This window comes from Lactuca saligna, chromosome 3, assembly GCF_052625555.1.
Source record: "Lactuca saligna cultivar CGN05327 chromosome 3, ASM5262555v1, whole genome shotgun sequence".
In the NCBI taxonomy this organism is placed as follows: domain Eukaryota; kingdom Viridiplantae; phylum Streptophyta; class Magnoliopsida; order Asterales; family Asteraceae; genus Lactuca; species Lactuca saligna.
Window position 1 is genome coordinate 121336451 of NC_136419.1, and position 25599 is coordinate 121362049.

Genomic DNA, 25599 nt, shown 5'->3' on the forward strand with positions numbered 1-25599 from the left:
TGCCTACCGGGCCCTTAGCTCATATCTGGAATACTCTAGGGTTTGTTGGCTACCGCACGGAGTAGTACAACCTCAACCCATCCCACATAACATATCATCATGTAACAGATAATGCACATACAGTCAATCAATCACTATCACAGGTAGTCCTACAGACCTACCCTCTAGCGTTTCAAACTAGCATGCATAACTAACTCGTACTCAACATAATAAACCTACTAGGATATCATATCTAATGGGCCAGCCTTGGTGCCTTAGACCCCTTAGTATAATGAGGATAACTCACCTCGCAACTGTCGTCGAAAATAAGAAAGCTCAACTCTCGGGTCCAACACGAACTCCACCACCTATATGTACCATACAACCTTTTTCATAATTTTCCCAATTACCAGATACCAACAGAATTCAACTGGTCAATCCTTGGTCTAAGTCAAAGTCCACAGTCAGAGTCAATAGTCTATGTTGACTCGACTCGCCGAGTGCAGATCACCGACTCATCGAGTCCTTCCTGAATTCGAGAAGTCATGAAATCATTGATTGGCTCATCGAGTTTCCCTTTTTAACTCGTCGAGTTCATACGTGGCCAAGATTTGGAAGAAACCCTATCCAACTCGCCGAGTCTTCTAACAACTCACCGAGTTCAAGGCAATCTTCAACGAACTCGCCGAGTTGTTCATCCAACTCGTCGAGTTCATGGCCATCTTCAACGGACTCGCCGAGTTTCTCATTCAACTCGCCGAGTCCTTGTAGTTCTTAATCCATGCAGATGCTTTTTAAGCCATGGCAAGGTCCTAGATTACAGATCCAAGCTCCCAAGGCATGTTTATCACGTAAAGTTGCAAACTTTACGCACATGTAAGGCTCTAAAGGCCCTAAATGATCAATCTAAGCTCTTAATGGAGTTTTACACCTTAGGAGAGTCTCATCCTTGAACAAGTTGGGAACTTTATGAATCTAGAGGTCAAAGGAAGTCCAGATCTGAAGTTACAACTTCAGATCTTAGCTTAAACATGGAGAGCCCCTCATAACACCCATCCAAGAGAGGTTAAAAGAGAAATGAGCTTAAGGAACAACCTAATACCTTCCAGAGAGTGATAACTAAGGAAATCCCTTAGCTTCCCACGAGTTCTTGGCCTTGCTTTTCCTTGCTACCTCAAGTGCTTCCTTCTCCAAGGTTACTCCTCCAAGCTTGAACATACCAAGGAACACACACACGATTTAGGGTTTGAGAGGGACAAGAAGCAGTAAGGGGAGGCTAGTGGAGACCAATGATCCTTTAAATAGGGTGCAAAAACCCCAGAATTTAGGGTTTCATTTTCCAGCTCCTACTCGCCGAGTCCCTTAGTGGACTCACCGAGTAGGTCACTAAACACGCATCCCATTCCCGCTGCTACTCGACGAGTAGGGCAACCAACTCATCGAGTAGGACATAAGGCCAATTATTTCTTTATTTAAATCCATACCTGGAATCGGGGCGCTACCCATTCGTTAGACCGAAGGGCATTACAACAAATTCATAATGTACATATCGAGTTCGGAAAGCGGTTTTGGGGATATCCTCTTCCCGGACCTTGAGTTGATGGTAACCAGATCGCATATCTATTTTAGAGAAATAGCTTGCTCCTTGGAGCTGGTCAAATAGATCATCGATTCGTGGGAGTGGATAGCGATTTTTGACGGTGAGCTTATTTAGTTCTCTGTAATCAATGCACATCCTAAAAGATCCGTCCTTCTTCTTGACAAAGAGAACTAGAGCTCCCCATGGTGAGAAACTGGGTCGGATGAATCCTTTCTCCAAAAGTTCGCTGAGTTGACTGGACAATTCTTACATTTCCGTAGGAGCTAATCGGTAAGGCGATTTAGGGATGGGAGTGGCTCCTGACACAAGGTCAATTCGAAATTCGATTTGTCTTTCTGGGGGTATCCCCGGAAGATCATCAGGGAAGACATCAGGGAATTCGCGAGCTAGTGGGATGTCTCGAACATTGACCTCTTCCTTGGATTTGTCTACTATATAAGCTAGGAACGTCAAGTATTTCTTTCGCAGATACTTCTGTGCCTTGATCCACGAGATAAGACGAAGGTTCATGCTGGGTTTGTCTCCATATATAATTAGGGTTTTGCAATTTGGAAGGTGAAGGCGAACAGCCTTCTCGTGACACATAACTTTGGCATGGTGGGGGCTTAACCAACCCATGCCAATAATCACATCGAAACTCCTAATGGAAACAGACATTAAGTTTATTTGAAAGGCATGATCATTTAAGGCTAGGGTACATCCGATATAGATTTCCCCGGTGCATACGATAGTTGTACCTCAGAGGAAATGTAGTTGATCAGGCTACATTCACTCCTTAATACGACTATGAACAGTCCCGGCTTAACCGAGATGTCAACATCATCTTGTTTGGTTTGGTACTATGCTTTTTTTCCTGTGTCTTACGAGTAGGAGTGTTTTATCGTTGTGTTTTTATTTGTTTTGTTTTGTTAAGAGTTGTTTTGTCCTCTTTTTGGTTTAAAGTTGCATATCAATGTGTGGTTAGATATGCTAGTTTAGTATAAACAGAGCTCTGATACCAACCTGTCACACCCCCAAACCAGACGACGAAACTGTTTAAGGCATCGCGTGACTTAAATTAACTGTCATCACAATGAATATACATGAATCATAACATAAACATCACCATGCACCAATATATTACAACTGGAATTGTTCACATCAATTACATTGTTTTAACATTACAAATCCATACATAAATTGTTTGATAGTTTTCATAAGCAAAACACCCTAACATACTTGGTACTTATTCCTCGACTTACCTGATACCTGAGAATACAAGTTATTTTGAAAAATGGTCAACATATGGAATGTTGGTGAGTTCATAAGTATGTTGTGATAAAATGATTTGTGTAGTTTGTAAAACCCTGAAAATCCGATATTTTTTGAAAAGGTCATTGTTTATAAAAAGGTGTGAAGATCCGTACAACAGGCATGATGATTTCAAAAAGACATGTATAATTGAAGGACTTAGTATTAAACGTACAAGTGAAAATGTTAAACTTCCCCGAAAACCCGATGTTTTCCAAATACATAAAATACAGTGATTTCTCAAATTGCTATACCACTACAATGAATGATTTTGATTACTCTTCCTTGATTACTCGGGTGGTGTTGGATTAATCAAGGTTTGTGGGTTGTTATAATCATGCATTAGTAATGACTAGTTTATAACTACAGTTTACATACGAACGATCCTTAGAGGCGTCGCCCGTTATAACTCACTTAATCCAACCACCTTGATTACTCTCGATTTTCAACCTGAATCTATTTACATTGATTACTCATCAGCCTATCAAACGAGGAAAAGAGGAGTACAAATCGTGCTACTTCCGTGAGTTTACTTTAGGCCGTCAGGGATGCGAAAGACTCGTTGGCCCATCTCGCATTTGATTACTTTGACCTTACTGGCAATACTATTGGATCACTAGGGCCCAATAGTACTTGAGATGAAACATCCCAAAATACGACCCAAAAATTTTTGTTTAACAATTACTAAAAACACTATGATAATATCATAAAATAAAACTCGTACGTCAATATCTCAAAACAATAGCAAAGTGTTATGAAGAAACTGTATCAAAACTGTATCAAATCACATTTATGAAAAACTAAACAGGCTATCCTACTACTGTCTACTCATACTATCAGGCATAACCTAAACAGGCTATCCTACTACTATCTACTCAATACTAGCATGCAAATCTTGTAAAGCTGAAACACATAAAGCAGGCACATAAGGCATCCTCCTAGATCCTTAGTCCTATTCTAGCATGATGTTCTACTGAAACTAAAACTGACAAACATAACGTAACTTGTATGGGTAATTTGGGAGTACTTACTTGAGCTCGGTTGATCGCATACGCCACACCATTTTCCTCTTATAAAAACTCTTCTTCTTTCTAAGTTCTTTTTCAAAAAATCATTTTCAAAAACATTTTTCTTTTGAAAATCGTTACCGTTTCCTTAGTTTGAGTTCAGACACACCCGAAAGTGTATCCGAATCCCTCAAACCAAGGCTTTGATACCAACTTGAAACATCCCAAAATATGACCAAAAAATTTTTGTTTAACAATTACTAAAAACACTATGATAATATCATAAAATAAAACTCGTACGTCAATATCTCAAAACAGTAGCAAAGTGTTATGAAGAAACTGTATCAAAACTGTATCAAATCATATTTATGAAAAACTAAAAACATCTCCCAGGACAACTGAAGCTGTGGTGTATGCGATGCCATCAACCCGAGCTCTTCCCTTTGCTTGCGGAAGTACCTGAAACCAAAACTGAAACTGTAAGCACGAAGCTTAGTGAGCTCCCCCAAACTACCACATACCATACAATACATATAAACACATATTGGGCCTTGCCCACTGCATCGGACCGAAGTCCGGAAACTGCATCGGACCGAAGTCCGGAACTAACCAGGGCCTTGCCCTCTGCATTGGACCGAAGTCCGGAACTACTGAGGCCTTGCCTCCTGCATCGGACCGAAATCCGGAACTAACTGCATCAGACTGAAATCCGGAACTAACTGCATCAGACCGAAGTCCGGAACTGACTGCATCGGACAGAAGTCCGGAACTACTGAACATAGCATAGCATAAACATATCAACTAGCATGAACACATAAACTGCATACTGCATCGGGCTGTAGGCCCAAAATTAGGTTAGTTATGGCCCAATAAGGTCCATTAAGATATTTTATTTCATTCCAGGCCCAATATGGCCCAAAATATTAAAATAAATGGAAGTGGGTCCAATTAGAACCCATTTAAGAGTTGTAAGTCCAAGATAGTCAAATTGGAAGCTTATTGCCCCATGGGGCCCAATAAGGAAATCCTAGTCTAAAATGGGCTTAAACCGGGATTTCTAGGGTTTCCAATTCTTTGTTGACTATTTGCAGTGCTTGTATGAAGTGTTTGATTGAAGTTTTGTTGTTATTGCATAAGCATCATACATGCTTTCACATTGTTGGTTCACATTTGATATAATTGTTATTGTTACAAACATTCAAATTCCTAGTTGTGACAGACCGCCACAAACTACACAAACACCGTCACATATGGCTCCAACCTCCACAGTTGGATCTAGGTGCTCATACAAACCCTAATGCTTGGATCTAGGTTTCTCTATAGTACATGCAAGTTATGCAAGACTATAAACCCTAATTCTAGCATTCAAGTAATCATATTAATATGTAATTAGGTTTAAGATCATACCTTGATTGTTATGTAGCAATAACAATACCAATTCCTCCTTGAATTGACTTTGGAAGGCTTAGAGTCACAAGTGTCACTCCTCTAATGGCTTACAAACACCAAGAACAAATGGAGAAGGTATAAAGAGAGAGGAGAGAGAGGTAGGAATTCGTCCTTAGGACTTCTTGGGAAGGCTTAGACGAATTCATGAGCCTTAGGGGGTTTATATAGGTGTAAAGATTAGGGTTTAGTCCTTATCCTTATCTAGTTGCTTGCCCACCAAGTAACCATAAGATAAGTATTAGAAACACTTATCCTAGTCGAATTCTAAGGCATTATCTCCTTAAATTCGTTCACCCTATATTTAAGATAATCCTTACCTTATTTTGTAACTATCACATAATTACAAATCAGCCCCTCTAGTTTAATTAATTACACTTGATCACAAAATTAATTCCTAATTAATTATTGACCAATATTAATTAAACAAATATGATTTCTCCTTTAATATATTATTCTTATAACATATTAATAAATCATAATAACCTCTCTCTCTTATTTATTTCTCCAATCAAGTTGCTTTGGTGAAGGCAACCCAAAAGGACCATGCACCATCGGGTCAAGTACATACCAAAATAGTTATGGACTTAGACACTAATCCAATAGTCTCCCACTTGGATAAGTCTAATAACTATTATACATATGACTTCAGATCCTGATCTGCAATCGTAGCTTTCCAAAGCCGCTGTCAACTCTGATCCTATCAGATACGCGTGTCCTTAAGATAAGGGATCATATATTCCTCCATTCTAGATATCATATGAGATATGATTTCTAATCATTCTCTTTGTACTACTTCTCGATTTCTGATTTATGACGACAGACTAATTGAACAAATCAAATTATCCCTAGCCCGGCCGAGCATTTACGTTTGTCATCACTAAACCATCAAGGGGCCCAAAAGATATCGCTTTTATCCTACCTTGGATAAAAGGAACGGATAAACTTTGATACAATGCTTGCTTGCACTCACTAACCAAATCACACACAACAATATGTTTTATAACACCAAGTTACTAGTGCGTTTACATATTATCAATGTGCAACCAATTAGCAAGATACAACTCACACATCTCGGTTTCAAGAATATAAGATGTTATCGTCTCACCAATCACTCGTGATACAATTCATGGAGTGATCCAAGTAAACGTGGGTTTAATCCAATGCTCAAATTCATATTCATAAGCACTCATGAATGTTGCAGCAAACATTTGCTTATATCTAATACTCTTTTAGACAATCCACACACCAATTCACGACAATCTTCATTCATATCTACTTCCAACATATGAACGACTGTGGCCCGTTTGAATAATTCGATTATTCTTAATAAACTCAATTATTCTGGAAGTCAAAAAATGCAAAGTGAAACACAAGAATAATATTAATCCCATATGGCCTCAACCCTTTGAGTATAAATAAAACTCCTTTTATTTATCACCATATCGATTACTCATTATTTGTCGTTTCGGGTAATCAACTTCTTACTTGAATTACAACACTTATCCCATGCTCCTAGTATGCACACAATGTTCACCTATGGTTCTTACTTTGTGAAATAGATCACATTGAACACATTTCCAATCATTCTCATTTCACAACTCCAAATCCTTTTTCATAAGTGAAAGAATATAAAAATTCTTGCTACTTATAGAATATGCTAGATTCTAACATTCTATGCAATGATTCTTTCGTAATGTCACTGCACCAAAGTCACAAAGAATATTGCTAATGATGTTACAAAATCTTCTATCGGAGATTGTTACAAGACAATTCCTTAGATATGATGTCTCTCACTCAAATTACATTCCTTTGAACATCCTTTTGCATAAAAGTTTCTAATCTAGACATAGATTTTCAATATTCAATTCCCAATACGGACACGCTTCCATATTTTCCATATGACAACTTATTCTTAATATAATCTTTTCTATTCATAATAATGTCGATATGGTCCATTCAATACCATGCTTCCAACTACTCACAAGCAACCAATCCTCGTCAAACTTTGGATTGTCCTTTAATAGTTGTTTAATTATTTTAGTCAAAACCTATTCTAGTCCTTTTTTCCTCTAAATGTGCTAGACATTTTGAAAATCTTAAAATGGTCAAACATTAAAGCATTTTCAATCAATCCTATACCCGGAGCGTATGGGACACGATGCACAATGTTTTATTTGCTATGTTCTCAAAATTCGAATTGTGAAAAGGAATGCTGTAATCATAATCAAAATTTTAAGAATACACTATGTACCTTTGACTAAATTTATTAACATTTCTCAACCTAAGCCTTTAGATTTGAAATGAAGCATAATATTCTCTCCCTTAATTATAGCAAAACAACTTTACAACCCTTACGACTTTGCAAGGTATAACTCTTGTTTTTCTATAATTAATATTGCCAACTTGCAATACTTTCCATAATAATCATACAATCATAACTTTTATGCTCACACTATCATGATGATTACTATAAAACATAACACTTATGCTCCCACTAGCTTCGACATGTATTCATAAACATCTTAACTTTCAGAAAAACAATACCTATTGAATTTCTTAAGTCCATGTTTCTAATACTTAATGCTTTGATAATCTTTTATAAAGGCTTCTTGAACTTGTACACCTTTGCCTTCGATAGTTCATATGTGTGTCTAAACAATTAAGACTAATTGCCAAACCTCACAATTCAAATTATGGAAAGGGATACCGTAACCATGATCGAATTCGAGAATGCAATTTTACAATCACTATCTTCTTAAAATCTTTCTTAGTGAAAGCATTTCCTCACAATCATTTTCATGAAGAAGGAAATCTTATGACACTTAGATTTAAACGGTGTATGTGTTTCTATCCATGTGAATTTGTTAAAACCAAAGTTTACGACAAATTCAAACTCATATGGACCGAACTTTCTTAATCTTGATTTCTTGCCTTATGGTAACACAGCTGCCCACCACGTCTTCCAAGTAGTTAAGCATCTCACCTTTTTCCTATCAATGTACCTTTCATTGATCAAGGTGCCTTGCCTTTTATGCGTTCAAAATGAGAACTCATAGAACTCACATGCATAATTAACTCAATTTAGAATAGCACAGAAACAAAATAATGTCAACACGATAGGTTGCAAAACCTCAACTCGTGTGCTAGTGATGATCAATAAGGTTTATTTGATTTGTTCTTGAAACCTTTCAAGACCATTAAGACTCCCACTGACTCCTTGACATATAAGATTCTCTTGTCAATAACCATTTCTTGACAAACAATTATTCAAGAGTTAGTGTAGCTTTTATCAAAACACTTCATAAATTGGTCCTAGTTGGCCTTTGTCTTATCCAAGACATCACAACTTTCCACATTTGATGAATGTTATAAACCTTTAATATTTTTCACTCACTGTCACAATCTTAACTTTAAGACTTGTTATTGGAACGAATTATGATTGACTTTTGATTTAACCATTTCTTCAATTCTTGATTCCTCTTCTTAAACATACAATTGTACTAAGACTTACTTAGAGGATCAATTGAGATATGGTTCTTAATCATAAAGACCTATCATAAAGCATAAAAGGTACTCTCCCTTCTTCTTAGAATGGAGAAACTTTTATCTTTCCGCCAACTTGATTCTTATTCGTTTTGCTATTGATTTAAACCCTTTTAATCAATTTTGAATTATACTTAATCTTGTAAGTGTAATCATATTTACTAAGCCTTTAGTAAATCATGACGAATATCTTTGTTACTTTTATGGTGAACTTGATCAACACACAACTTTGTGTACTCGATCTCCTAGTCCTTCACTTGATACTTTGTCAACGAATTTGTCTAATTTCCAAATATGAAATTTCTCATTCATCATGCAACCAAGTTGCGTGATTCCAAATTTCAGTCCAATTGAAACTTTGGGCGATGAGAAACTCTCCATATTTGGTAAATTCTCGACATTTCCATAAATAACATAACTAATAATCATATCCATTCGTTGTAGAAATATGCAAACATCAATTTTTATAACGATTTCATTGCAAGGAAGTAAACAAATAAATAAGTCAAAATTTATTTTATTTATAAAAGCAGCGGAAAAACATTTGTTCTTACAATGCAAAATCTATTGAAAACTATGTGAAAGGAAAATTTCTATCATAACTATCTAAGCTCAAAATCCAATCTTCAAGTCCATGCGATCGAGATCCATCTCTTGTGATTAGATTCATCTTGCTCTCTTATCAAGCTTCCTTTCTTTTCACCGATCCTGCAAAAATTCAAATGCAATCTTATTACATCATGTATTAAGAATCAATGAATAGGAACTTAACGGAGTTAGATAGTGGATTTTACCTGAAGCGTAGTCATACTTTTGACTCTCCCATCTCCTAGATCTCTTAGGTAAATAGGGCAACTTCGTCTCCAATGCCCCCTTCTCTTGGCAATAAAAGCAAATTGACTCTTTAGGAACAACACATGGCACTACTTCAAACATCGCCTTTCACTTATGATCAAACTTTTCGATCATTGCATGTCTTTCATTTCCATTGTCTATATCCGTAGAGGTCTTGAAGGCAGATTCACCAATCAACTTTGCTTTTCTATTGCGCCAAACCATTGCTGATTCAGCAGCAATAAGCATATAGGTGAGATCAATAAGGGTCACATCGTGGTTCATCATATAGTACTCTCTTACGAACTCACTATACGAGTTATGAAGTGACTGAAGAACCCAATCAACAGTCATCTCTTCACCGACAACGGATCCCATCATTCTTAACTTAACAATGTGTGACTTCATCCCTAAGACGTGTGCACACACCGACTTTCCTTCTTTATGTTTACTTGCCAAAAGGGCTTGAGTGATATTGAACCTTTCAATTTTACAATCTTGTGGGTTAGGGAGAATAATTGGAGGAGGAGGAGGAAGTGAAACATGATTTCTTGTTCCTCGATCGAATCGTGGAATATCATCTTCATGTGGAACGCTTGTTCCACGGGATTCGGGAAGACCATAGTTATCGAACTTTGACATCTACAAAACGGGAGAAAAAAATTCAAGTTAGTTGATTGATTGATTGAGTCCTTAGTAAATCACCCAAAGGAGATACTAAGGCTAGGACCCAACACAATACTCTACAACCTAGAAAAGGGATGTCGTAATCTAGTTGCAGAATATTTGAAGGTAAGTGAATGACGATTCACTAATTTCCACTATGAAAAACGGAAAAATAAATTTAAGTTTTAAATCTATGAAAACTCCTAGATCCTTTGAGATTCATTGAACATTTCAATGGCATGTTTAAATCTCGATATGCCCCTCTCGTTTGTGACTGGGATGCCGAGGATCACAAAGCGGGTGTGAATAACCATGCAAAGTTACATGGTGCCCTCACATGTTACAGTCACCTATTCGATGTGCCAGTAAACCACACACGCTCCATCGAACTATGACAAACATTGAGTCACCCTTTGCTACCTTTGCTTAGAACCATTTAGTGTGCCGGTAAACCACACACACTCCACTAACATCTTCGCAAGGGCACAAAATGTAATTTCATGGAATTGCATCAATTCACTTTGCCTCAGTAACTAAGATTGGGAATTTGTAAAAACATTTGGTTACTTTTGTATTTCATTATACTTATAATGGAAGGTTTCGTCCTATCCTACCCGTTCGGCTAACGACCCTCCAATAGTCAAGAGTGCGGTGGGTAAGAGTGGATACCCATTCAATCGCCATATTATAGGCAATTTCCTTAAACACCCCTTATAGACCAGCTTCGTGAATGAGGTCTACTAACGGTAAGACTGACTTTTACTCATACATATATATATATATATATATATATATATATATATATATATATATATATATATATATATAATGTTAGACTTTTAATGTTATATATAGTATAGGGTGCATTTTACACTTTTAAAATATTAGGTGATCAAATTTAACAATTATACTTTTAATTCAATTAAATTGTAAGCCTAAACTTTTATGGATTTATTAAATCTCTTTTAATTATACACCTTAATCAATTAATAAAACCATAAGGGAGTGATTTGAACTTTTCAAAACATTACTAGGGTTTTAGAATTTAACATTCCTAATCAACTTTTAAATTCCAAAACTTGAGGGCAAGTTGTGAAACCTTTTTCAAAACATTAGGGTTTTAACTATTTAAATTTCAAAACTTCAAAACTTTTGGGTTCAAATTTAAACTATAAAACCTAAAGGGGAAAATATGAAACTTTTCATAACAACAAGGATCAAATAACAAATAATTTTAAATTAACATTTAATCACATAATTATCCATATTTGATTTATTTAATGATTTCTTGCAAAACAATTTATCAATTTACTTAAAATAATTAATCAATTATCTTATAAGGAAACAATTATCTTATTAATTGATAAATATCTTCATTTAGATCAAAAATATAGTCAAATATATCATATAATCGGATTAATATTGATCTAACATGATAAGGTAACTATCCATATGCAAAAACAGCAAGAAATCCCGAGATAATCACTATCTGACGAGTTGACTCGTCGAGTCAAGCCTGGACTCGTCGAGTCACCCTGGACTCGGCGAGTTCAGCTATGGACTCGGCGAGTCCAGCCTCTAGAACACCAAAAAATCGAATTTTTTAGATGTACAATGCATCAATACAATTGAAACCATCCTAGGCTCTGATACAACTGATGGGTTTTGGTCATAAAACATCCTATGTGCTCATACAAACCCTAATGCTTGGATCTAGGTTTCTCTATTGTACATGCAAGTTATGCAAGACTATAAACCCTAATTCTAGCATTCAAGTAATCATATTAATATGTAATTAGGTTTAAGATGATACCTTGATTGTTATGTAGCAATAACAATCCCAATTCCTCCTTGAATTGACTTTGGAAGGCTTAGAGTCACAAGTGTCACTCCTCTAATGGCTTACAAACACCAAGAGCAAATGGAGAAGGTATAAAGAGAGAGGAGAGAGGTAGGAATTCGTCCTTAGGACTTCTTGGGAAGGCTTAGACGAATTCATGAGCCTTAGGGGGTTTATATAGGTGTAAAGATTAGGGTTTTAGTCCTTATCCTTATCTAGTTGCTTGCCCACCAAGTAACCATAAGATAAGTCTTAGAAACCCTTATCCTAGTCGAATTCTAAGGAATTATCTCCTTAAATTCGTTCACCCTATATTTAAGATAATCCTTACCTTATTTTGTAACTATCACATAATTACAAATCAACCCCTCTAGTTTAATTAATTACACTTGATCACAAAATTAATTCCTAATTAATTATTGACCAATATTAATTAAACAAATATGATTTCTCCTTTAATATATTATTCTTATAACATATTAATAAATCATAATAACCTCTCTCTCTTTATTTATTTCTCCAATCAAGTTGCTTTGGTGAAGGCAACCCAAAAGGACCATGCACAATCGGGTCAAGTACATACCAAAATAGTTATGGACTTAGACACTAATCCAACAGTTTTGTTGTTATTGCATAAGCATCATACATGCTTTCACATTGTTGGTTCACATTTCATATAATTGTTATTGTTACAAACATTCAAATTCCTAGTTGTGACAGACCGCCACAAACTACACAAACACCATCACATATGGCTCCAACCTCCACAGTTCCCACCTATGTATCGATTATTAAGTAAGTATCATCAATCACTTCATGATTGAATATGTTTTCAGGACCTCGATTTGTTACATTGAGATGTTGCTAATCTGATTTACTTCAGTTTAATTCTATTCTTCCAGTGTTGTTTGATGTAGAATACTCTTTGAATCAAAACCACTGATTTTTGCGAGAGTGGAGATCTCCATGTTTCGCTCACCACCTGTTCGATGAAACGCCTCAGAGGGTTTTGGGTTCTTTTGAGCTCAGATGAAGTGACATCACATGGAGATCATTCTTTTGCGAATATTGGAATACATCAAGTGACATTTGCTCTAACTTGCATTCTCGTTTTCACTTTATCGATTATTGTTTTCATCATATATTACAACAGTCTAGTTCTAAATGTTTTTGTGCCCTAAAATTCAACGAGCTCTTACAATATTTTCACTGTTTTTGATGCTTTGGTGCAGATCCCCCTTACCTTGAACCAATGTTTCTTGCTCATATCAGCTGGTTCTTTATCCCACTTCTTCTTAGATCACCTATTTGAGGTAATATTTCTCTTCAGGTTTACATAATAGAGGCAAAAATGATAAGAGTTATTAGTTGATCATAGATCAAATATGGTAGGAAAATGGGCATTTAACCATGTACACGTGGATACTGAGTACTGGTTGCTGGAAAGGTCGTGCTCATGTTAATCCAAATGATGTTGTTGTAATTGGATTTCTATGCACCTGCTTAATAATTGACTTCATTCGAATCAACAGGTGCTTTTTTTTACCTTATGATCTGAAATCTTAAACCACATATATGTTTTTGTCATATATCTGGATTTGGGGTTCAATCTGGATAGCTCCATTTATGCCTCAATGGTAAGAGACTTGATTAACATTATTGAATTAGATCATATCTTTTGTGTGCAATAAACAAATTAATTGCATTATAGTTTTTGAATCTTTTGTTCAGGTATGCTGAACTTAGTAAAATCCACATATTAATCACATGTAAATCATATATGAATGATATGTGATTCACATGTAAATCATAAGTGAATTACATATGAATTACATATATGATGTAAAAATTCATCTTTTCTATAAAAAATTAAAAAATTTGCATTTTCTTTTAAAAAAACAAAAAATAGTATATTTAAAAAAAATCTGAAAATTTGATTTATGATGTAAATTTTTAGACATTTATATTAATATATTAAATAACACAAAAAAATGTCCTTAATTAATTACTTTTGCTCCAACGCTTCACTTTTAGTTCTCGAATTCTTGAAAAACTATGAGTTCTCAACCGATCTCACCTCCTTCTCTCTCTCTCTCTCTCTATATATATATATATATATATATATATATATATATATATATATATATATATGAGGGTTCAATTGAGAAAAAAAGGTTGAGAATGGGGGAATCATTCTCAGCTAATCATTTATTTTTGCATGCAAAAGCTTCGAACGTACTGGCGGAAATGGGAAAGGAATGCACATGTGTTTTCCAACAAAACATGTTTCCTTAAACTATGCTAAACATTACCTTAATATATACAAAAACATAGTTTTTTCGTTTTTTTTTTAAAATTTTTAATAAGCTATTTTTATCGAAAAATGATTTTAAATATACCAAAATTCATGATTTTTTATTCTCTACAAATAGACATCCATATTGATATAGTTTTAAGATAAAATAAAAAAATTATTTTTTTATATTTTCAGTTATCGTTATTCATAAGTGAATAAAAATGAATCTGTTTTTTACTACAGTATATTCGTTATTCACTAATGAATAAAAATTATGATTATTTTTTTTTTTACAATTTAAGTATCATTCATATATGAATATATCATATACTAAACATAATATATTCCTATTTAAATATTAGACGATGTATTTACTTGTGAATGTTAGATGATATATTCACTTATGAATATTATATGATATTTTCATATGTGAATATTATATAATATTACATGGTATATCACATTAGAATAGTACATAGTATATTCACGTGTGAATATTATATCGTATATTCACTTATGAATAATAGTTGGTATATTCATATGTGAATATTGCACAGTATATTCATATATGAATATTACAATGTGTTTTCAGATATATATATATATATATATATATATATATATATATATATATATATATATATATATATAATTTTTATATGTTATTCACATATGAATAACATACAGACTTACATATTTGTTTTTTGTTTTAATAATCACATATTGATTCAGGTGAGAAAACATATTCATATGTGAATATAACGTGGTAATTTAGTTTATGCATTTCATCAAACAGTTGGAGTGCATACAAGTTAACTTTTTTAAAAATGTGACAAATATGATACTTTGACTACTTAAATCTTACAAAATAGTAGATTAGTAGAGAAATATATGAAAATTTCAAACAAAAAATGATTTGATCTTTTTCTAACCTTAATTTCGATGTTTTATTTGATAAACGATGTTGAATGAATGATAAGAATTGAATTTTTTGTTGATTATCGATGATGTTAATCTAATGATATTGAGAGTATAATTAATTGTAGATGTTGAAGATATGTTCGTATTCAAACAGAATTGAAGGTTGGATTGAAAGAGTAAAAAACGAATGAATTTCAACTGTTTGTATTTGTGATTGAAGGCTATTATATGATATTTACAAGTTTGCCACCGTATCCTTTATGTTTACAGGCTAATTAAATGAGTGACTGAGAATGATTCCCCCATTCTCAACCTTTTTTTTTTTTTTTTCTCAATTGAACCCTCCTATATATATATATATATATATATATATATATATATATATATATATATATATATATATATATATATATATATATATATATTAATTTGATTATGAATATGCCCTAAATCCAAAATTCGTGCATCAACAACTCTTGGATATAGTTCGAAAAGGACTATTTCTTTATTATTATATAGTTTAGGGTGTAATTATTAACTATTATGAAAAGTACAAGGGGACTTTATATCCTCCCGTTTAAAGAACATACTAAAATCCGTCGCTATTTGGGGAACGAGGCCGCCGGTGTACGAGCACGGCAATACACTCCGCAACTTATCTAAGAACACCGAAGAAACACCATGAACACCGTCATCTCTCGGTTCATCATTCACAATCTACTACCTCCAAATGCTCCGACCTTCACCAGGATTCACGTCCATTTCGTATCATCTCCTCGTCGTCGGAGATTCGGCACAGTTGCTGTTTCCCATTCTCCCGACGTAATTCCCCCCCTTCTGCTGTTTAACATTCCCTATTTTCTTAAACTAAATAAAAATCAAACAAACTGTTACCAATTCGCATTGTTATTTCAAAGCAAAATCATTCCCTCAATTCGTATCGTTTTTTAGTGAACTGATACCCGATTTCTGTGTATGATTGATGTAATAGGTTAGCGACGAGAGGATGGTGGTGGTTGGTGGTGGAGCTGCTGGAATATATGGAGCAATTAGGGCTAAGACTTTGGCTCCCAATCTTAACGTTATCGTGATTGAAAAAGCAAAGCCCTTGGCAAAGGTTTGTGCAATTTATTTCGTTACAAATTTCTGAACTTTCTTCTGGTTTAAGCATATAAACCGATGAACTTTTTCTCTTGTATAAGGTCAAAATATCAGGAGGTGGTCGTTGCAATGTCACAAATGGCCATTGTCCCGATAATAAGGTGAGTTTGATATAACCAAATATCGCATACTTGATCCATTATCACCATGTTTTTGTGATTTCTGATCTCCTAACAAGTACATACATCATTCAAGTGATTGAAATTTAACATGTTTCTAGATTTTGGCAGAAAAATACCCAAGAGGTAGTAAAGAATTCAGAGGTTCATTCTTCAATGTTCATGGTCCAGGTGACACCATGTCCTGGTTTTCTGATCATGGTGTCAAATTAAAGGTAGGCATTTAAGCTTCTTAAGTTTAATGATATTATTATTAATCATTCATACAATGCATAGTTTCCAGACTAAATTTACAATCTTGTCCTTTAGATTGAGGAAGATGGAAGGGTCTTCCCTGTGAGTGACAATTCATCTACAATAGTTGATTGCCTTTTAAATGAAGCAAGACAAAAAGGAGGTATAACTTTTTTGTTCTTATAACTATAATATTTCTATACTTTATGTTTATTTGTTGGTATTCATAATCATATATTCACATTTTCACATTTTGTCTGTTAAATTAGTTACACTGCAAACAGGAAAATCTATCACATCAGCTTCTATTTCTCAAAGTGGAAAATTTACACTCAAAATTGAAAAACGTACAATTGATTATGTGGATTTTGTTGAAGCTGATTACTTATTAATTGCTAGTGGCAGCAGTCAACAGGTTTTTTTGTTACACTTTTTGACATATTTATCATATCAAAATATGATGATTAAATTTTTTTCTAATGCATTATTGTTTTGTTACAGGGTTATAATCTTGCTAATCAACTTGGACATTCTATAATTAAACCAGTTCCAAGTTTATTTACATTCAAGATTGATGATATTCAGTTGACAGAGTTATCTGGGGTATTGATTATTATGTATTATGATTATATTCAAAGATAATTATAATTTTTATTTAAAGTTTGTGAGAATTTGAAACATTTTTTCAGATTACATTCCCGAAAGTGAAGGCAAGTTTAAAGCTTGAATCTTTGAAGAAGAACATTCCACAGCTTACCCAAGTAAGTATCTCTCATGAATTTTATAAAAAACTTATAAATTTATAAATACACAAATAAATAAAAGTACATTGCTATTTCTTGCATTTAGATTGGGCCAATGTTAGTCACACATTGGGGACTTAGTGGGCCCGTAATTCTTCGCTTATCAGCTTGGGGGGCCCGTGATCTTTTTGATTCCAGTTATAAAGGCAAGAAACCAATTTCTATTTTTTTTATTTTATTAAACATTATGTAACTTTAGTTACATATCGATTCAGGAACACTTCTTGTTGACTTTTCTCCTGATCTTTCAAATGAAGATATAAAGGCGTTGCTATCTCAACACAAAAAACAATTTCCGGTATTTTTTATTCGTAAATCTTTAAAGTAAATTCAACATTTAATTTTTAAATTTGGTTTCATATTTTATGTTGGTGTACATTTTGCAGAAACAAAAAGTTGGTGGTTCATATCCTCAAGAATTTGGAGTCATGAAACGATTTTGGAAATATTTGTTGAATCGTGAGGTTTGTATGATTATTTTAATTTGAAAAATGTGAATTATATTTATATTGTGAGAGATTTTTATAATTTTTTGTGTGTAGGGTATTGATGAAGATATATTATGGGCTTCCATTTCAAATAACTCATTGATGTCAATTGCTACTCTATTAAAGCAATGCTCTTTTATAGTGAAAGGAAAGGTGCCATATAAGTCAAAATTGGTCAATTTTGGTTTTTATTTTTGTCAATTCAACAAGTTAATATTTTTGTCATATGTAATCCTATTAAGTCTTTGAATTAATTTAGGGCCAATTCAAGGATGAATTTGTTACAGCTGGAGGCGTTCCATTATCTGAGGTCTCTCTCTCTCTCTCTCTCTCTCTCACACACACACACAGAGTCACAAATTGTAACACAAATTTGTGATCTTAATGAAGATTTCACTGAAAACAATGGAGAGCAGGATTCAATCGCGTCTGTTCTTTGCTGGAGAGGTAATTAATGTTACTTCATGGATTTTTTTTTTGGATCATCAATGCTTTTGAATTGTTCATTTTCCCAATTTTATATAAGGAATTAGATATTCAAGTTTTAGATAAAAATAGAGTTCATATTTTAAAAATCTGTGATATTTATCTATTATGCAAATTCATTTAAGTCTCGTGTGTAGGTGCTGAATGCCGATGGGATCACCGGAGGTTTTAATTTTCAGGTAAAACCTACAACTAGAAAACTAGCTTTCTAGTTTTATTTATTAATTATGAGGATGAGGGCATTTACGTCTTTTACATAAACAAGAGAATCGAGTGTGACTGTGCGGGTCCCACCTTTTTTGACATTAGTCTCTGTCCTGGTCCGGTCTAATGCATGTCAAACACAGACTGTCATGTCATGTCCTGTGTAACAAACCAATGCGCCTGAACTCTTTTTTTCACCGCAAATTCATTTTTTTTTGGCTACAGAACGCTTGGTCAGGTGGGTATATAGCCGGAACAACCATAGGCCAGCTGGCGACCAGTGCCACGTCAGCACCTTCTACTTTGAAGCAACAAGCGGCGTGAGGGCGTAAAACAATCCACATTTTTGACCTGTAAGTTGTATTGTTCTTAGCTTAGCTTTTAAATAGTTGCTAGAAAACAGATAACAGATAACAGATAATGTACCTTGGATGAAAATACCACAAAATTACTAAAAACTCCCTTGTGTCTACATGAAAGGAATATACAAGAAGTCGTGTGGCATGAAAATGGCACTTGTTTTTGTCACTTTAATTTCAACCACCCGAATTTATAGCATCCAGTTTCAAGTGCCATCTTTCCTGCGACACGACCCCTTTATCTCCTCTTTTTATAACAAAACACACACACACACACAAATCATCTCTCTCTCTCTCTCTCTCTCTCTCTCTCTATAATTGTGGGGATCTATGGAAGAAGAGAGAGAGAGGGAGAGAGGTATATATAGGGAGGTGATGAGAGTTGGCTTCTAATTTGTTTTGAATAATGATGAGCATATATGGTTGACTTTTGACTAGACTCTCCTTTTGTTTTCTTTTTGCATGCATTGACCGTTTTGTGTTAATTAATTAATTAATTTATTTAGGTCATCTTTCTTTTCTTGATGTGAAAAGTGGTGTAAAAGGGTCAGTGAAGTTTTAAATCAAAATAAATTTGAGTAAATTAATTGTTTCTTCAAACCATCGTCCTTTTTTTTTTTTTTTGATTTGAAATGTGGTATAAAAGGGTCCCACTTGCCATAAACCATAGAGTTGGTAACAAAATAAATCCGGTTAGGCCTATCGTGTCTTGGTCGTCAATGTTATGTTCAGTACCTAATAATATAAATTTGAGTAAATTACAAATTTGGTCCTTATTTTTTACGCAAAATTGCAAGTTCAGTCTTGATTTTGAAATTGTCTCAATGCTGTCCTTAAGTTTGTACTTCATAGAGGAGGTGCTTGTGCTGTACTCAAAATTGCAAGTTTAGTCCAAGTTTTGAAGTCATTTCATATGCGTGACAAAAATGCAAACCTAAAGACAACATAGGGATAATGTGAAAATTTGGACCAAACTTGTCATTTTTGGTAAAGCGTAGGGACTAAATTTGTAATTTCATGTGGTACGACTTTATATGTTTTAATTATATATATATATATATATATATATATATATATATATATATATATATATATATATATATATATATATATATATATATATATATATATATATCTTTTTTATATATTTATTATAATTAGTTAAGTTTTATTGCTGACATGACAATATCTAACGGTGGTTATTACCGATTAAATGTTAAATACAAATTTCACTTTACTTTTGGCCTCCAAAAATAGTAAGGGTTTTGTCTTTTTGTATATTTAGGGCGTGTTTGAGATTATTTCTTGAAGTCCTCGTTGACTTTTTGGAACTTTTTTTCCTATAAAATTAATGTTTGACAAACATTTTTTTTAACTTATTGATTTTTTTCAAAAGCTAATAAGTTAATAAGTCATTTTAAAAAGTGTTGATACGGCGTGCTCCAGGCACACGGTGAGCTCTTTTACCCAGAAGGGTTTCATCTTATAGACGTCCAGGAATTCACTCTGTGTAAGAACAACAAGAAGTAGGTCAGACAGCCATACCGATGGTTGGACTACAGTATAACTCTCCGATGCCTAAGTTAGAATGCAACGTTTTGGTATTGCTTTTGTATTAAAGGATATGTATTTTTCTCCTTACCACGTTGGCATGTCCCCTGGGGATATTTATAGCCTATCCGGGGTTAGTAAAGAGCCCATTCCTTTGACCGGTCCTCCAATCATTACCCGGTGTGCGAGAGGTCTCCTTTCATTGCTTTGCACTGTTTGATATCTTTTCTGAGATACAGTTCTAATGCTTGTGTACGGTATATTCGAATACATATTTGCCTGAAACAGGTGGCAATGTTTGCAAAGCCGACCTGATAGGTGTCAGGCCGGTAGTGGGTTTTCTCGGACTACTGTCTGGTACACCATTAAAAAAACTCCCAAACATCCACTTAATCTTAAATACTCGTTTTCATATTAATATAACGAATACCCTAATGATATTAGCCATTAGGTAATGGCAGTTGAATAATACGTGTGTTTAGCATGTGGCGTTCATTATCGTATGAAACCATGAATTAAGATATGATTATATGAACATTGTGGTATGAAACCATCAATTTAATATGAACATTGTGGTCAAAAGGATCTAGAAATAGTGTAACTTTAGTCAAGGTTTTTGTCTTGTTCAACCTAGTATTTCTTCCAAACTTTAATCCTCGTCAAACCATCTAGACTTTTCACGACCATTTCCTTTCGTTTTCGATATATATATATATATATATATATATATATATATATATATATATATATATATATATATATATATATATATATATATATATTAGTTCAGGTTCATTACGTTAATTTTGTGAGACCGTGAGATCAAAAATTCTTTTTTTAATTAATATTTTCAGAACTTTAGTTAACTTAAAAAAAAAAATTACTGTTTTTTTAAAATATGTTAAATATTCTAATAAAATATTACACTTTACATATTGTAATATGATTTTTAGAATGTTTAGAATATTCTATTAGATGTACCAGATATGTAGAATATTTTAAATATTCTACTAAATACGTGTGAAACTTTTCAAATTTGCGGATATCGTCATGGTGTGGCTCCGTCAAACTCAAAATGACCGTTCTACCCTTGCATTTTTTTTTTTCATTTCCTTAATATTATTACCTTTTATTTTAATTTATATGTTATGACTTATAACAAAAGATAAGGACTCACCCATGACCCACACCACCCACCTTACGCCACTCATTCCCTATTCCCCTTTGAAGAAGTGGTTAAAAACTACGTGTGAGATAAAATGATTGTGTTTAAGAATAAAATTCAACTTTCTAAGCATAACCTTAAAGTTGGCATTCAGATATGATCGTGTTTAACATCCTTTGATGCCACATGACTTCCATTCGTTAATAATCTTAAAGTTAGATACACTTGAGGTCTTGCCAATTTGGGGTTTGGGTCTAAATGGCGTGAGTAGATAAACCATGGCGTCTATGTTACTGAATGGAAATCATTCAGAAGAATTCATTCTTAAAAGCAATGTTTTAAAACCCGGGTTTTTCGTTGACCCGGTGTGATGACCGGTTCACGGGTCAACCGGTTGAACCGCCGGATCAACCCGGTTTATGGTCCTTTTCTATTTCTATATGTTTTTACTTTCATGCATAATGCATAAACATATAAAACTAATAATTTGATGTCCACAAAGTTTAAACATTGAAAACATTGAAGAAACCGTAAACGGCTCGTTGTTTTGGCGTTCGCTACTTGTATCCAACTATCCAAACTCTATTGAAACGGGTCAAACCGGTTTAACCGGTTTAACATAAGCGGTCGAACCGCGGTTTAGAGGAAACCCGGCCGGTTCGATCCGGTTCGTATTTTTACAAAAAACCGGTCTCAATTAATCCGCCTTCCGCCCCGGGTCACGGTCCAACTGGTTGAACCGGTCGGGTCGACCCGGGTTTTAAAACATTGCTTAAAAGTGGTGACCCTCTTTCTCTTTCTTATTTATTATTGCATATTCCTTTGCAACATGCCTATGATAATGGGTCCCTCATAGGATCTCATGTAGGGTCAAATGGTTTGGTCATCACTCATTTTTTTTTAAGTTGATGATGTCATATTATTGATGAATGGCCGAAATGACATGTAAATAATATCACTTGCATCCTTCATGTTTTCTATTTACCATCATTTTTGAAAATAAATACTATATTTATACAATGATATCAGTCGTAGTTATGTCAAACACAATACAAAATTGTTTGTTTTGTGTAACAAACGTACAAATGTTCATGTAAAGTTTCTTTAAGTTGTATCGTTCTTTGTTCATCTATAAAACAAATGCTAGAAAACAAAATAACTGATAACAGAAAAGTCAACGTACCTCATATAAAAGTGCTAGAACCCCCCCCCCCCCCCCCCCCCCCCACACACACACACACACACACAATTGTGTACATGAAAGGAGTAAGAAAGAGGTCGTGTTGCATGAAAATGGCACTTATTGTTGTCACAAATTTCAACCGGCCAAAATTGTGCATGCAGTTCCAAGTGCCATCTTTCCTGCGACACGAACCTTTTAACGCCTATTTTTATTCTTGCTTTTATATAAAACATTCACACACATGAACCATTCTCTCTCTCTCTCTCTCTCTCTCTCTCTCTCTCTCTCTCTCTCTCTCATTATGGAGATCTATGGAAGGAGGGAGAGAGTGGGGAGGTATATATAGGAAGGTGATGAGATTTGGCTTCTAATTTGTTTTAAATAATGAAGAGCATATATGGTTGACTTTTAACTTGGCTCTCCTTTTGTTTTCCTCTTGCATGCATTGACATTTGACCATAGGATGAAAACGTGAAGCGAAATGATTGGCATCAACTTGTGTTAATATTTTTGTTGTTTCTTCAAATCCTCTTTATTCTTTTGATGTGAGATGTCTTCCTAGAATCAAAGATTCGCAAGGAACATACGAAAGGGTCCATGTAGTTGAGCAAGTGGCCTTTTAATCAAAGCACCACTTGCAATAAATGATATACAATTAATTTCCGGGTTAGTTTAAACTATAATCTATGGATATGGATAATAATTGGGTGGGTATAATGTAATTGGTATTTTTTTTTTCCTATTGATATCCATATAAGTTTGTGCTTTGCTTAACTTGCAAATTTAACTTAAAAGTTTCGATTTTAGTCGATCCGTATGGTTTAAATTCTTCAACCTCAATCTAACTTTAAGTGTTTGCTGTCAGAAATGTTTATTCATACATCAACAATATATAGTTTAATGAAAAAGTTAAAATAAACTTGAATGTATAGTTGATATTTAATGGATTAAACTCAAGAGTAAATTACTGAAATCGTCCCTGTGGTTTGATCAAAATTGCATGTTTGGTCCCTAATTTTTTTTTGCACTTGGATTATCCCTGTGGTTTGATTTTGTTGCGTTTTTCATCCATGTGGTTTGATTTTGTTGCATTTTTCGTCCCTTACATACATAAAGTTAGGGACCAAACATGCAACTTTTTCCAAACCATAGGGACGAAAAACATAACAAAATCAAACCACATGGACGATCCGAGTGCAAAAAAAAGTTAGGGACCAAATGTGCAATTTTTACCAAACCATAAGGATGATTTCAGTAATTTACTCTAAACTCAATTATAGTGAAAAATATTGTATTGATGCTCAATAGATATAAAGTTGAATGATCATTGAACTTTTGGTTTATTTATCATGTTGCGTATATCCGTTAAAAGTATGGGATTTTAGTGTTTTTTATGCATCTTCTTCTTCGTCTTAATATGTGGACAAAAAAATGCTCGAAGAAACTCTAAATCGTTACACATGATGCTTTATAAATTGAAATCCTTACCATTTTGGATCAGGATCTAAGCGATTGAAACTATTTGGATTGATATTACAAAAATTAAAACGGCTAAATTAACGTAAAAGTGGAACAAATTCGCAGTGCCAGTTTTGTAATTTTACTTGATCGTAAAAGGTAAATTGAAAAAAAAAAAAAAAAAAAAAAAAAAAAGTGGAAAAACAAAAACATATTGGGTCATTATTGGGCTTTAATACTAAATCGTCACGATAAGTTAATGGCCTAACTAGAAGTATGTCGTATCACTTACGTCATAAACCTGATATAATTTAATAGAAAATTGTCGAGATATTATGTATATTCCTTTCTTATTAATAGGGAAATGGAAACGCCAAAAAATGGACACAACGGGAAAGTTTTGTGTATTCACTCTTATTTTAACATGCCAATAAAAATAGATGCAGATCATCAGGTCCAACCTTGATTTCATAAGGACCATTCTTTACTCCTGAAAACAAAAAGTAGATAACATTATAGAAAATCTAAAAGAGTTGATCAATTTTTTTTTTCTTTAATTGGATTCCGTTAATAAGTTGCATTCCAAAGTAAAATTCGTAATGTTGGAACAAATGCAAAATGCGTCAAGTTTTGGTTATTTTGTATACTTCGTTTAATTTTGGTCTTATAACATAAAATGATTTTTAAAATTTTCTAATATATTTCACAAATAAAACTATGATTTAATTACACATGTGTTTATTTCATATAATTAAACTACAAATTGCATTTCAAGCTATGTAAAATATAATGCGCAAAATTAACAAAAGTAACAAACTATAATAACATGTATCAAACTCACAGATTCACAATCGGAAGAATTCATATGGTAGATTCCATCATACGATCATCATACATGATACAACTGTAACATTATACCATTAAGGAGGTAGGTCTCAAAATTGCAAAGAATATGTATAAAAC

The 25599-nt window shown here is 33.8% G+C and overlaps 1 protein-coding gene across 3 annotated transcripts; it reads left to right on the plus strand.

The window, feature by feature from the left end:
* Nucleotides 1–16035: 16035 nt before the first annotated feature.
* LOC145037189 (FAD/NAD(P)-binding oxidoreductase family protein) lies at nucleotides 16036–23859 on the plus strand. 3 transcript variants are annotated; one of them, XM_078985787.1, is made up of 17 exons: nucleotides 16036–16247; nucleotides 16417–16542; nucleotides 16628–16687; nucleotides 16807–16920; nucleotides 17015–17102; nucleotides 17209–17354; nucleotides 17441–17542; nucleotides 17629–17700; nucleotides 17789–17888; nucleotides 17958–18040; nucleotides 18129–18206; nucleotides 18285–18383; nucleotides 18490–18540; nucleotides 18621–18677; nucleotides 18854–18895; nucleotides 19146–19273; nucleotides 23641–23859. In XM_078985787.1, the coding sequence occupies exons 1-16, from the start codon at nucleotides 16107–16109 to the stop codon at nucleotides 19242–19244; spliced, it is 1458 nt and encodes a 485-aa protein (XP_078841913.1). In that variant the 5' UTR covers nucleotides 16036–16106; the 3' UTR covers nucleotides 19245–19273; nucleotides 23641–23859. The 3 variants fall into 3 exon arrangements, with proteins under 3 accessions (XP_078841913.1, XP_078841911.1, XP_078841910.1); XM_078985785.1 differs by lacking the exon at nucleotides 23641–23859 and adding an exon at nucleotides 20726–21035; XM_078985784.1 differs by lacking the exon at nucleotides 23641–23859 and having other exon boundaries at nucleotides 19146–19378.
* Nucleotides 23860–25599: the final 1740 nt, after the last annotated feature.